General features: G+C 46.0%; 1 protein-coding gene across 1 annotated transcript in view; it reads left to right on the top strand.

Moving 5' to 3' along the window:
• Positions 1-14,594, top strand: part of RAB3GAP2 (RAB3 GTPase activating non-catalytic protein subunit 2) — a 60,625-nt gene that overhangs the window by 31,250 nt on the left and 14,781 nt on the right. The window contains exons 9-19 of the mRNA XM_055144311.1: positions 2,195-2,293; positions 4,664-4,812; positions 5,682-5,761; positions 5,884-5,973; positions 6,707-6,846; positions 7,333-7,549; positions 8,685-8,828; positions 9,042-9,124; positions 9,596-9,660; positions 11,962-12,052; positions 13,828-13,955. Coding sequence (XP_055000286.1) covers positions 2,195-2,293; positions 4,664-4,812; positions 5,682-5,761; positions 5,884-5,973; positions 6,707-6,846; positions 7,333-7,549; positions 8,685-8,828; positions 9,042-9,124; positions 9,596-9,660; positions 11,962-12,052; positions 13,828-13,955 — 1,286 coding nt within the window. The remainder of the gene's footprint in view (positions 1-2,194; positions 2,294-4,663; positions 4,813-5,681; positions 5,762-5,883; positions 5,974-6,706; positions 6,847-7,332; positions 7,550-8,684; positions 8,829-9,041; positions 9,125-9,595; positions 9,661-11,961; positions 12,053-13,827; positions 13,956-14,594) is intronic.

Genomic DNA, 14,594 nt, shown 5'->3' with positions numbered 1-14,594 from the left:
TCTTCCCACCGAGGGTAATGATGGTGCCACGTGCAGGGAGATTTTTCCCTAAGTTGTCAGGATCTGCTGAGAATTGACACTGGCTCCCTTGGATTATCTTGGAACCCTTTTGGATGGGAAGTGGTCGAGCCCCGAACATGATGTGTATATACAGGCAGCTGCGTTCTTTCCAGATTTGAGATGAATCATTGTTTTGTTTTCAGCCTGAGGTAGAGGGTGGTGGTTTGATCATAGGGGGGCTGCTCTCAGTTTTGTGCTGGAGGTCACTTGGTGGTGCTCAGGGAGTAATACCGTGCTAGCAGCGAACTTGAGCTTCTTGCATGCAAAGCACATGCTCCCGCACTGAGCCCAGGTTTGTGCTCACAGCATGAATCAAGACTCACTTGCATAACCCATAGTTTACTTTCTTCAGAAAAGGATACATGCAATAGTTGGTCATCTAATTCAAGATGTCATTGATTGTGAGATTCACTTCTGATTTCTGTACCACTCAGAAGCGAGACTTCTGCCAGTAAAAGACATACCGTTGATTTGTAGATTCCAAGTTTAAAGATGGGGAAGAAAGGCCTTAAAATTGGTGAGAATACCTGTACTCACACTGCCTTCCCTTTGTTCCCTGGGATAGGGTAAAGAGACTATAGTGTTCCTGAGACAAACTAGTAACAAATAATAGACATGCCCCTGAAATTGTAGGTTAATTCACAATGGTTATTCATGAAGCCAGAGGGAAACTTATAGGACACAGTTTCTTTTAAGGGGGAAAATACAACAGCCTTAAACTGCAATAGAAAATTTTGCACTCATATTTGGTCAGGGTGAAGTGATAAAATTCTGAAGTCTTAGTTAGGTGTTTTTTAATGTCACAAGCTTTTCTCAAGTTAGAGTTTGTTTTCAATTTTTATACCTATTGTCATAGTCCAATAAATTGTTTAAATTTAATCCACTGTAGTTCCATCATCTTGGAAGCATTTAAAGTAGTTCCCATTAAAATACAAACCCAAAGAGGCTAGTAAGTTTCTGTATATAAGAGTTCTAGCAACAAAATGAACTAGCAGTAGGTATTATTATGTTGTAATTGGTATTGTCAATTGGTAGATTTTTATTGTTTTTGAATTTCTGTTTTGTTTCAAAACCATAAAGTCTATTTTGTCTCCTAAGAAGTAGTAAGCCATTTAGTGCCCTCTTATTTTGAAGGGTCTAAAAAGGGTCTAAAAAACCTGGTGACTTTGCTACAAATTGTTGAGACTTTCATTTCACAAGTAGAAGGAAATCCTTTTTCCTTTGTCTTTCATTTTGAACTCGAACCCCCGCAGAGGCTGCGTTTCTCCTGTCTCCCAGTACTTTTTGTCACTCAATAGCACGTCACCAGCATCCAGCAGGATTCTAATGCATGGTCTGAGGAGTTTCTGTCAAAAGGGCCAGAGTGTGTGAATGTGGCAGGGGTGGTACCTCTTGGCACCTCTCCTGTTGTTGTGGCGTTCTGTTCCTTCTCTCTGGCAGTGCACTTGTTGCCAACAGCATTCTGTCCAGCCTGGCCTCCATCACGTGGCCCAGAGAGCTTGCCGTGCCTGTGCTCCTGCCAGGCATGGCCCATCTGCTCTTCAGTTTATCACTGTGTGAACCACGGGCAGCTGCTCCGGGAAATGTCACTCCCAAGGGGGAGAAATTGCTTACTGGGGTGGTGGGGGTGCCGCTGGAGCCATAATACAGTGGGAAGAAGGGTGTTTGCCTTGCATGCAGTCAATCCAGGTTTGATACCCGACATCCCATTTGTTCCCCAGGTTCCTACCAGGAGTAATTCCTGAATACAGAGCCAGGAGTAAGCTCTGAGTATCTCTGGGTTTGACCAAAAGCAAAACCAAAAACAAAAACAAAAGAAATTGCTTACTGGGGCTCCAACTGTAGTTTGAATTCATCTTGATTTATGGCAGCAGTTTAGACTTAACAGTCTTTCTCAGCTTCTGTGTTCCCAAACCTCCTGTGAAGGCAGTTTAACTCTTTCCTGTTGGTGCTGTGTGGGCATTGTCTCGGGGTGAATATTTGTTACTTTATGCCTTGTGTAGTACATTGTCTTGCCTCATGATTAGTCATTGAAGTTTAAAGTAATGAATTATGTTATAGTTTAAAATGAGGTTTTGTTAAAGCTTTATCTATGACAGTTAACTTTAAAATATCTAATTTTTCTCTTTACCAGCTGCAGCATCAGGCAATGAGAATATCCAACCACCACCGTTAGCTTATAAGAAATGGGGTCTACAAGATATCGATACTATTATTGACCATGCTAGTATTGGTAAGCATTACGAGAGTCCAACTTCTTTTATTTATTAATTTTTTTGAATGTAATTTATTTCTCATACTCTGAAGTATTTTCTTCATTATAAATGTTCATTCTGGGCAGAGAGGTAGTTCAGAGGGTAAGTTGCCTTGCATGCAGCTAACCTATATGCAGGGTTCTATCCCCAGTATTCCATGTAGGTCCCCCGAGCACTGCCAGCAGGAATTCATAAGTGTAAAGCCAGAAATAAGAGCCTCGCTGGGTGTGATCCAAAAATCAAAATTAAAAAAAAAAAGAAATGTTTGTTCTTTTGTGAAAAGAAAATCATTTTGTGTGACATTTGAAAGTTAGCTCTGACTAATAAATCATTATGGGTTGTATTTCAAGAAATGATAACAGTTTTAATAATTTTATAGTTTTAAGTCACTTCTGGTTTGACTCAGTATTTCTGCAGAAAAGTTTAATCCATAGTGTCATATAGATCAGTCTTTTAAAGAAGGAGATCTTGTAGACCAGCAAGATGGAGATAAAGAGCAGATTGTTTATGCAGCCAGCCTTTGAAGGCTCGTGTCATTAGGCGTCGGGAAAACAGACACCGGGACTGAGTGTTTTCAGGCAGGAACTGGGGCAGGTTGGACGAAAGTCTTGGAGAACCTTGCAGTGGCTACTCTGACAAGTGACCCGGTTGTTGTGAGTGCAGAAAAGGCCCTGGCTCCGAGAGGAGCTGGGAGACAGTGGCCTTGACCTCAGGTCGAGGGAGTAAGTACCCTGGGCCACTAGAGCAGGCCCCACGGAGATGTTCCAGCCAACATGTCTGCAGGCCTAGGAAGGGAAACTTCTTCATGCCCTGGAAGACACAGTGCGTGCCAAGGAGAGGTCTCGAGAGCCAGGCCAAATCCAGGGAAAAGAATCGTGTAGCACTGGACTTGGAGCACAAGTTCATCACCACATAGCCTGTTGGGAAAATCACTCTGGCCGAGGTTTGAAGTCACAAGAGAAACCTCTGGAGAAGTTAGTTCTACCTGCCGTTCCCCTGCTTTGGCATAATTCCTGGTTAACGCAGCCAGTGACTCCCCACCTCTGGCTAAACCAGCTAGTAGCTGTCCATGATGATGTAGTAACACCCGCCAGGTTACTATTCTTTGCACCATCTTCTGAATTAAACCTGGGTTTTTATTTCCATTTGGGGGAATAGGTGCTGAAGTCCCCCTTTCTATGAACTTGGCCTCTCAGCAAGAGGAAGAGCAGCTTCTCTTGTTATTTTACCTGTCCACATTGTAGCCTGTTACCTTCTTTAGGACCTGTTGGGATCCCAGAGTTTAGGCACCTGATTTTTCCCACAGGAGATTTTGCCGTGTCTGTTCCTCTAGTCATGCCTTCATGATGGGGTGTGCTTTTCTCGAAGGAAACGACTCCGTTTGGCTTCGCCCAACTCTGGCAGTGGTTGTTGGATTCCGTTGGTTCCCGGCCGGCCTTTCGCAGCTGTGCCTCCCCCAGGAGCTGTGTCTTCCTCTGCCAGAGTCAGCTGACCGGGTCGCTTGACTGCCTTGCTCGAGCTCTGGAAGAAAAAGTTTCATGCTCTTTCTGTTTCCTTCTCCCATCTCCAAACTCTTCCCACCCCCTCTCTGCTGCCCTGATCCTCTCCTCAGCCTTAGCCTTATTCATTTGTCTGTTGGGGGCTACACTTGAGTGTGTGTTAGTCCGGGCATACTCTGGACTCAGGGCTTACTTCTGACCCTGTGCTCAGGGATCACTCTTGGTGGTGCTTGGGGAGGGGTTCCACTCACAGTGCCGGGGATAGAATAGGAGTCTGGCTGGCAAGGCAGGCCTTTCAGCCCCTGTACTCTCTCTCCAGATCTTGCTCTTCTTTCTTGACCAAAGCCCCAGGCCTTCTGTGAGCCCACAGGCCTGACATTGCCTGGAATGGCCCCTCTCTGGCCCTCTCTCCCCTGCACACTGCCCTGCGGCCTTTGCACATGAACTTAGGGCTTCTGGGCAGCCTCAGCATCCTCCACTTCACATCATTGTTGCTCACGGGGCAGGGCTATCAGTCTGTGTGCTCCTGCTCTTAAAGGCTCAGGGAGAAGTTACTTCATTGCTTTCCGGACAACAGAGTATGTTTTTTGTGAAGAGCGCCTTTTTGGTGGGGGCGTAGATGATTCTGTACATGGAACACTATAACAGGACTTAATAGGAAACCTTCCAAATGCTTGGTTTTTCACTTGTGTAGAAGGTGCAGGTTAAAGGACATACTGATGGCCAAATGAATAGTCTATGATATTTTGAATTTTTTCAAATGACTGGTTAGACTGAGTAGTTAGCATGAAGTTTAAAGGGGGAAGTCATGTAAGATGTCCAGATTTCGTGTTGCTGTTTTCTTACTAGGTATTATGACTCTGACCCCTTTTGATCAAATGAAGACTGCTTCCAACATCGGTGGCTATAACGCAGCCATCAAGAATAGCCTGCCCGCCATGTCTCAGTATATCACCGTCGGCTCCAATCCGTTCACAGGCTTCTTCTATGCCTTAGAGGTAAGGCTGTCCTCACTCTGGCAGGGCTTGAACCACCTTTGTTGCTCCGCCTGTACACAGATGGGTATGGAGGAGAGATGACAGAGTTCTCATTCCTAAGTTTGAGATCGTTCTCCACTCAGTTTCCCCTAAGCATCTTTAGATTGGTTGACCAGTGCCAAATTCAGTGTGAGAAAACTTGTTTTCCCTTGCCCTGAGTTCTTGGACAGTCCAACTCTCTTTCCGTGCGGACATCAGCATGTGCCAGCCAGGCTGGTCGGTGCCACAGCAGCCCGGAACCTGAGGGAGTGAGGGATGGGAAGGACCGAGTAGGCTGCCAGTGAGAGATGCTGCGACTGGTGAAAATCGCTTCCTGACATAGGGGAAAGTCAGATGTCAAATTTGGCAGCTCTTATTTCTCACTTTTTTTTTTAAAGCAACCTTGAATTGTTCGTACTACCTTATTACTTTTTATAAAATCATATTCAAGAGGAAGCAGGGCCAGTTGTGTAGAAATGATAACTCCAGTTTGGGGGTTGCCCCCAAACCAAGAAGAAAAAAGAGAGAACTGCATTATTGCCACCTTAATGCCTTGCCATGATTTTTTTTTATCAATTGAATTGAAGTTTGAAGAGGGAAATCGGAGGATGAAAGGACTGCTGGTGGGTTCGCTTCTGAGGGCTGCAGCAGGAGCTCTCGGTCGCGCCTCTAATGTCCGCCATAATGTTCTCCTTGTGAGGTCGGAGAGAAACGGATTTTTTTCTTGCCTGCTGGTCCCGACTTTGTAGCTTTTCAAAACCTTTTGAACTAAACCCGCTGTCACGAGCCTGAGCACCCTTCCTGTCCCTGTCTGTCGGTGGCTGAGCCCCTCTCCCATGTTCCTCCTGCAGGGCAGCACGCAGCCTCTGCTGTCCCACGTGGCGCTCGCCGTTGCAAGCAAACTCACCTCTGCTCTGTTTAATGCTGCCAGGTAATCACACAACAGGTGAAAACGTCTCATTTGTATCGAGGATCGTTTTCATTGACCTTTAGGACTCTGCCTTCTGCAGCTCCAGATGTCCCCGTTCTATTCCAAATTCTCTTGCTTTTCAGTGGCTGGCTTGGTTGGAAGAGTAAGCACGAAGAGGAAGCCTTCCAGAAGCAGAAGCCCAAGGTGGAACCAGCTACCCCATTAGCTGTAAGGCAAGTGTGTCTGCCGCCCCCACTTCAGTGCTGGAGAAGCAGAGTTATTCCCCGGTGTTCCGTGCAGAGCTGGTTCGTCCGTCTCGCTGTGTCAGCGGCACCTCTGGAAGCCGTTGATGTAAACTGTTTTTCCTGCTGGAGCACCAGGGCTGTGGTGCAGTGGTTCTTGACTGCTTATTTGCGTTCTGTCTCTCTGTCATTTAGAGCTGCTCCATTTGTGTTTGTTGTGTGCTTTGTCACGAGTGTCTGTCCGAGTAGTTAGCTGGAATGCTGGGAAACTACTTTGGTCATAGTCATGACTTTTTCTCTTTAAAATGTGTGGTGTCGAGTGAAGTATCTGCTTGTATGTAAGGCACTAGACCCAGCTCCACAGTAAGCAGGGAACTCAGAATACAGTAACTACGCTTTAAAATGTCGGACCCATGATAGCACAGTGAGGAGGGCATTTGCTTTGCATGCAGCTAGCTCTCTTGTTTAGTTGCCAGCACTGTTGTTGTTGGGCACAGCAATGCCAGGAGTAACCCCTGGGCACTGATGGGTGTGTCCTCCAAGTTTTTTTTAAAAATCTACCACAAATATCAGGTATGACTAATTAATAACCTACTAATTTATTAAGGCTATTATTTCATTATATTAAAACAGTTTCATCCTATTTTGTTTTATACAGTTAATTATTCTGTTAAATGTATTTCTAGATTAGAATCTAAGTTTCTTGTTTTGTTTTAAATCTTAGGTTTGGGCTTCCTGATTCGAGGCGCCGTGGTGAAAGTATCTGTCTGTCTCCCTGTAACACACTGGCAGCAGTAACAGATGATTTTGGCAGAGTTATTTTATTAGATGTATCCAGAGGGATTGCAATACGCATGTGGAAAGGTACTTTTTCCAGAGCTAAAGAAAAAAAATCAGTTTGCCTTTTACACGAATCAGCTCCTGACTGATGATACTGTTTATCCTTTATTTATACTTGCTTTTTAAAAGAAGAAAGAGAAACCATGAACTGGGTACTGGGGACCAAGCTTAGGGCTTCACACATAGGATGCTGGTGCCCGATCAGCTGAGCTGCATCCCCTGCCCAGACTGGGCTGTCGGTTTTTGAAAGCGGGGAAGGGGTCCCAAATGGGGAAGCCTGGAATGTTCAAGTTACGTCTTTCATTCTTTAAAGGAATACGGTGACTGGAGGCAAATACAGAATATTTAGGTCTGATAGGAAGGTGATTGATTTAGTATTTATTAAAATTGTTTTCTGTCCAAGGAAGGAGATCAAGTACTTCCATGGCTTTTCTCACCCCTTGGGAAAATATCCCTGAGTCTTTGAGAAGGTGACTCTGGCCTGACTGGCCCACACCTTCCCGCCTCCAGGGTACCGCGATGCGCAGGTGGGTTGGATCCAGATCGTGGAGGACCTGCACGAGAGGGTGCCGGACAGAGCTGACCTCTCCCCCTTCGGACACAACCAGGGCCCGAGCCGAGTGGCCCAGTTTCTTGTCATCTACGCCCCTCGGCGGGGGATTCTGGAAGTGTGGAACACGCAGCAGGGGCCCAGGGTCGGGGCCTTCAACGTGGGGAAGCACTGCAGGTGAGCCACACGCCAGCACCACCACTGCTAGCAAGAGCAGGTGGGCAGGGAAGGGACGCTGCGCCAGGGCCACACCACCAGACACATGTTACCTGAGTCTTGTGCTCGTCCAGTTCTGCTGTGCTCCTTGTCCAATTCTGCTGTGCTCCCCATCCTGCTTCTGCTGTGCTCCCCGTCCTGCTTCAGCTGTGCTCCCCATCCTGCTTCTGCTGTGCTCCCCGTCCTGCTTCTGCTGTGCTCCCCATCCTGCTTCTGCTGTGCTCCCTGTCCTGCTTCTGCTGTGCTCCCCGTCCTGCTTCTGCTTTGCTCCCCGTCCTGCTTCTGCTCTCCCCGACCTGCTTCTGTTGTGCTCCCCGTCCTGCTTCTGTTCTCCCCGTCCTGCTTCTACTGTGCTCCCCATCCTGCTTCTGTTGTGCTCCCTGTCCTGCTTCTGCTGTGCTCCGTCCTGCTTCTCCTCTGTGTGCCTGACTGGGGAGCGAGTACTGAGCAGTGAGGAACTTCCTGCAGAGGCCGTTGTGCTGCTGCCTCGTGGGCGCTGGCTCTGGTGGTGGGGAAATGCAGGGTGGCCGAGCACTAGACCTTGAGCTGTGCGGCCTGGATTCTGGTACCTGGCTCTGCAAACAGAACATATAACAGTTAACTTCGGTCATGCCATTTGTCCCCATCCCTCTGCTGGTGTCTGCCGGGGCAAAGTGAACGTCCCTTCGATCTGTCCCGGGGATGATGCTTGGGAGGCAAGTGCCTTGTTGTGATGACACGCAGACCTAGTGGAGTTTGTTACATTTTCTGGTGAAGTCAAACTCAAACAACAGTCTTGCTTTACTTGGGTTTTTAGTATCAGTATTTATTTCCCTTGTTAATGCTCCTGATCTGAATAATAGTCTAGGGCTTCTAAGCTATGATAAAGGCACCCTTTGGGCTAGAGTGATAGCACAGTGGGTAGGGTGTTTGCTTGCATGTGGCTGACACGGGTTCCATTCCCAGCATCCCATATGGTCCCCCGAGCACCTCCAGGAGTAATTCCTGAGTGCAGAGTCAGGAGTAGCCCCTGAGCATCGCCGGGTATGACCCAAAGAGAAAAAAAAATGTACTCTTTGGCATTTCTTCTCTCTCTCATATGCCTTTACTTCTTTAGGCTTCTGTATCCTGGCTACAAAATAATGGGCTTAAATAACGTTACCAGCCAGAGTTGGCAGCCACAGACACACCAGATCTGTCTGGTGGACCCGGTGTGTGGGAGTGTAAAGACGGTGGTCGTCCCTTTCCACTTAGCCCTGAGGTAAGGCCGACGTGTGGGCCAGCGCGCCCCCTGAATGTGCGTCTCCGTTACTTTGTTCCTCGGAACTGCTGCGCCTGTCCTCAGTCGTTTCTTGTTCGCCTGAGATCTTTAATAGTAACTAGGAAGTGTAGAAAGGAAAAAATTGGAGCTTTTTGGAACTAGAAGCAAAACTGTTTCACGTCCTGTGGGCATTTGTTGTGTTTGTTGTTTTAGTGATAAGAAGAGTGAGCGCGCGAAGGACATGCACTTAGTGAAGAAACTTGCGGCCTTGCTGAAAGCAAAATCTCCCAATCTTGGTTGGTACCCTTAAGGAAAATGACAGAATGTACTGTTATGCCGTTTTAGAAGTCGCTAGGGTATTGTAAATGGAATAATCTAGTGTATTTCTGAGCTATTACGACTCCCTTTTGGAATGAGGGGAGGAAGTACATGTGCTTTTCATTGAATTTTTTCTTGGAAGAATAAAATTATCCAGGAAGGATTAAAATTGATCACAATGAGGGCCAAAGAGATGACCACTACCCACTTCGCTCCCGGCCCTGCATGGTCCACTGAGCACCACTGGGAGCACCCCTGAGCACAGAGCCAGGAGTAGCCCCAGCACTGCTGGGTGTGACCCCACCCCCCGCTAAAATAAAATAAAATAAAATGTGTGACAGTGAAACAGTGTCAGGGAATGCAGAGACCCTGGTCACATAAATTTGTGCCGATTTCTTTCAGAATCAAGTTGACTTGTTAAAAAGTAAAAATTTTAATTCTCTCTCTAGATTTGGTTGAAAAAGAAATAAAGGAATTGATTCTTGATATTAAGTACCCTGCAACCAAAAAACAGGTAAGTGTATATATCAAATGAACTTTGATTGCTTATAGTTACCACACATCCTCCAAAGAAAAGTATTTGGTGTTTTTGGGTCACGCTGGGCAGTGTCCAGGCGTCCTTCCCTGCTCATCACTCAGACAGTGCACCTGGCAGCACTCGGGAGGTGTATGGGGGCTACAGATCAGCCCCGTGTTGGCTGTGTGTTGGCAAGCGCCCTTGCTGCTGTGCTACAGCTTCAGCCTGCAGAGAAATTCCAAGTGCAGAGCCAGGAGGAAGCCCCGAGCACTGCTGGTTGTGGCCCAGAAGCCAAAAACAAAAATAAAGGAAAAGCATTTTTCTGATTCCTTGCAAATATGACTGACTTGAGTCTCCCTGTCTGTTTTCCTTGGTGCTCTTGTGAACGTGCGGAGGTTCCCGTTGTCTCTCCCTCTCTGGTTATATATATATGCATTTATATATGTGTATATAACACTGTAGCACTGTCCCGTTGTTTATCAGTTTTGCTTGAGCGGGCACCAGTAACAACATCTCCATTGTGAGACTTGTTACTGTTTTTGCATATTGAATACGCCACAGGTAGCTTGCCAGGCTCTGCCGTGTGGGCAGGATACTCTCAATAGCTTGCCGGGCTCTCTGAGGTATGTATACATACATACATACATACATACATATATATATATTTCTAATTTTTTAGAGCATAATAAAGCCATGATTGGACTTCAGTCATACAGTAGTCCAACACCCATCCCTCCACCACTCTACATTTCCCATCATCAGTGTTTGCAGGTTCCCTCCCATCCCCTACCCCCACCCCTGCCTGCCTCTTTGGCAGGTGCTCTTCTTCTCTCTCTCTCTCTCTCTCTCTCTCTCTCTCTCCCCCCCTCCTTTTGGGCATTGCAGTTGGCAATATATTTTTTTTAATTGGCAAGCTACCTGTGCATATTTGATATGCCAAAAACAGTAACAAGTCTCACAATGGAGATGTCACTGGTGCCCACTTGAGCAAATCGATGAGCAACAGGATGACAGTGATACAGTGATATTTTATAAAGTAGTTCACACTATCTGATTATATTTAATATTCAAATACAAATCCCACCATCATTATACCTTCCCACCACTTTATTTTGAATGTTTCCAGATCGAACCTCAACCCCTGCCCAAATAATATATATATTTTTTTTTTTTTGGCTCTTTGGGTCACACCCGGCAATGCATAGGGGTTACTCTTGGCTCTGCACTCAGGAATTACTCCTGGCGATGCTCAGGGGACCATATGGGATGATGGGAATTGAACCCGGGTTGGCCTCATGCAAGGCAAACACCCTGCCTGCTGTGCTATCGCTCCAGCCCCCAATATATTTTGTATTGTTAAGAAAAAATGCTGAAAATGCTACAAAAAAGTATCCTTAGAAGAAAGAGTGTGAAGATTGTTGTATTTCACCCGGGGGCCGTTAAGCCCTTCTGTAAGTCTATAAGGAAAGTATTTCCCTCTAAGTTTGCTTGCCTCCTACTTTGAACCCCATCAGATGTGAGGTGCTCTTGGAGTATGGGCAGGGTGTGTCTTATGAAGTGTTTCAACCACGATGCGTCTGCACGGTCCAGGAATAGATTCACTCTCGGGTGAGGCTCAGCCCGAGCGTGCGGAGAGTGGCCGTGAGCTTGGCGGTGGTTGAGTTCTGGAGGGTTTTGGCTGCCAGGGCTGGGTCCCTTGGGACCTCTCTCCCTCTCTTAATGAAGTCATTTATCAGACACGCCAGTGCCAGCCCGTGTTCCAGTGAGGAGCAGTAAATGAAGGTGTACTGACCCGGTGGTGCGGAAGCCCCTGGTGTCCTCCCAGCCCCCATTCCTAAGGGGCCCGGGGCTCAGGAGCTAGCGCTTCCCTCTCCTGCTTTTCCTCGTTGTTCCGCACTCGGGGTAACATCTTCAGGACCTATCTGTGTTCTTACCTTTCCCCACTTCGGTGAGGGGGCAGCTTTTTGGTCCGGTCTGTGCAGAGGCACTCAGACCCTTCTCGGGGACAGTTTTGACTCTTCCTGGTTCCCTGGGGCACACAGTTCTCTGTCAGTCGTGTCCCTGTTGTTTCATTCTCTGTCTGGGTTTTTACTTATTCCACTGTCTTTTGCATGGCCTGAAATGGATCGAGTGTTATTTACAGAGCCACTTTAATTCTTTGGTGTGTATAACAGCTTAAATACGGAGCATTCCTCTGTAATTTGGGGTGGGGGGGTGGGGGGGAAGGAGGCACAAATAGAAAACTTACAACTTGACCGTTACTTTCAACCTTTCAAATGGCTGAATATTCTCTCCTAGGCTCTGGAAAGCATTTTGGCAAGTGACCGTTTACCGTTTTCCTGTCTAAGGAATATCACTCAGACTTTAATGGACACATTTAAAAATCAAGGTAACAGGATGTGTATGGACTGGAGATTGTGGTCTGATTTCAAATTTTAGAAACGATTATAGAAGCCTGGTAATGTTGACAGTTATATTTCTAACCAAGCCAACTTAAAGCTGGCTTAATAAGCAAATTATAGTATTCTGTTTTGAGATTTTAATATCCTATTTGAGGTTCTTTTTTTTTCTGTACATACATAAACCAAATTTAGAATGTGTCCTTTAAAAACCAAGGCGCACTTTAAAAGGCATTTCTGTCTTGGGACAAGAGTGATAACACAGCAGGTAAGGCACTTGTCTTGTATGCAGCCAACCTGGTCACCCCATATGGTGTCCGGCACCCCACCAGGAGAGATTCCTGAGCATAGGGCCACGAGTATTCCCTGAGCACTGCTGGGGATGGCAAAAAACAAAAACAAAAGCAAAACCAACCTAAACAAATGGCATCATTCTATTTCTCAAGGCTTTAATAAACTATCACAATTTTTTTTTTTTTCTTTTTGGGTCATACCTGGGGATGCACAGGGATTATTCCTGGCTTTGCACTCAGGAGTTACTCCTGGCAGTGCTCTGGGGACCATATGGGATGCTGGGAATCGAACCTGGGTCAGCCATGTGCACGGCAAATGCCTTGCCCACTGTACTATCACTCCAGCCCCACTATCACAATTTATTAAATAAATATGATCTAGCTCTGGCCTGCAAGTAAACCAGACGTACTCATAAATGAGACTTCTAGAAATGTCAGGTATTGAATATCTGACATTTTATTTTATGATGGCTGTAAGAATTTACTATCTGAATAGTGTTCAGATGACTATATCCTCAGTAAGAGTTTGTGAGGGTTTACAGTGTCTGCCTTTCAAAGGAGGAATATTTGTGTTAGATGTAATTATTTGTCATATAGGGATGTATTGGGATTTTCCTGAGAGAGATTTCAGCTGAGCACATACTTTGCATGCAGGAGCCCAGGTTCAGCCCGCAGTACCCATATCCCGAGTATCACTGAGTGTGGGCCGTCCCCCGCCCCACCCCCAGACAAAAGAAAGGACAGGCGACCTGACCGATGGAGGATGCAGTGTGGGATTCAGCCCCAGTCTCTTGTCGCACAGTTTCTGGTGGTCGTCTTGCCCGAGCCCATGAGGACTACACTCTGCTCCTCGTCCTGAGCATGAGCACTGTGGGCAGCGTGGGGGAGTGTCCTCCCGTCTCTCTGCAGGGCTGGACGAAGGCTTTGCACTGTGTGACCCCGCCCCCGTGCTGCCCAGAGCAGACCACTGACCACCGCGGGGGCGACCGAGATGTACCCTGCTCCCCAAGGACTCTGCCTCCAGACCGCCTCTTTGTTTGGAAGCAGCTGGTTACAGCCACAGCCAGCTCAGGGCTTACTCCCGGCTCTGTGCTCAGGGATCACTCTGGGTGGTGGTCTGTGGGGTGCTGGGGGTTCAGGACGGGATTGAACGCGTGCCAGGCAAACGCCTTAACCCTTGGGCTGTCTCTCCAGCCCGAGGTCATTTATTTCTGAATTTCAGTGTCAGACTACAGTGTTTTCCCTTCTCTCTTTGTTGTTCTATTTTGTAGAACAACTCATTTCATGAAGTAGTTTAGACAGTTTGCCACAAGGAGAGAATCGTCTTTACCGTCTTAATCTGTGATAGTTCGAGTACCCCTCAGTTAAATGTGATGGAGCCGCAGGGAGTCGTGTAATATTAAATTTAATTTTCAAAAGGCATTATTTGAGTCTCCCTAGGTATTTCATGTATTTCTCTTTTTTTCTTTTAGAGCTTGAGTCTGTTGATGAAGGATTGCTACAGTTTTGTGACAATAAGCTGAAATTACTCCATCTTTATGAGTCTGTTAATCAGTTAAATTCCCTTGATTTTCATTCAGACACACCATTTTCTGATAATGTAAGTAATCTCAACTGATGATATTATACAGAATAGTCTCTTTTTTTGGAAACATTGATTAAAAGTTTTCTTTGATAGGATAATAGAAAATCAGGAATTAAAAAATTGTGACCCCCCCACCAAAAAAAAGAGATTTTTTTCATTTATAATGGAAACTGCCTGCATAAGCTAACATATTTTTAACCTTTGGGATTATACATAAAATTTTATTATGTTTTGTAAATACTCTAGCCATAAGCTAGTCGCTGTAATTCTATGATTGTGTAATACAAAAAAAGCTGTTTTTAGGAGTTTTTATTTTTCTCTTTACCTTAGCAGTCAAGTCATTTCATGCAGTAAAGTTCAGGTGGATTGCATCTGTCTGCAGGATCTCCTTGACCATCATACATTCTTCAGTGCCTAAATTTTTTCATAATCATTCTTTGAAGGAACTTTCTAAGAGTAGCCCTTGTAGTCATATGTCATTTCAGGACTAGTTTATTATTTTTTTTTTTCAGATAAACTGCTCCTGAGTTCAAGATTCAAGGAGAAATTGTCTTCTCGGGTTCAGGGTCTTGCAGTTTGGATGATGGGGTCACACTGGTGACAGATTCAAAGAAAGACACTTGGTTTATCCAGAACCTTTTCCTCCTGTTTTTT

This window comes from Sorex araneus, chromosome 7 (genome assembly GCF_027595985.1).
Source record: "Sorex araneus isolate mSorAra2 chromosome 7, mSorAra2.pri, whole genome shotgun sequence".
Lineage (NCBI taxonomy): Eukaryota > Metazoa > Chordata > Mammalia > Eulipotyphla > Soricidae > Sorex > Sorex araneus.
The sequence above is the reverse complement of the archived record's forward strand: the minus strand, read 5'-3'. Positions and strand labels throughout refer to the sequence as shown.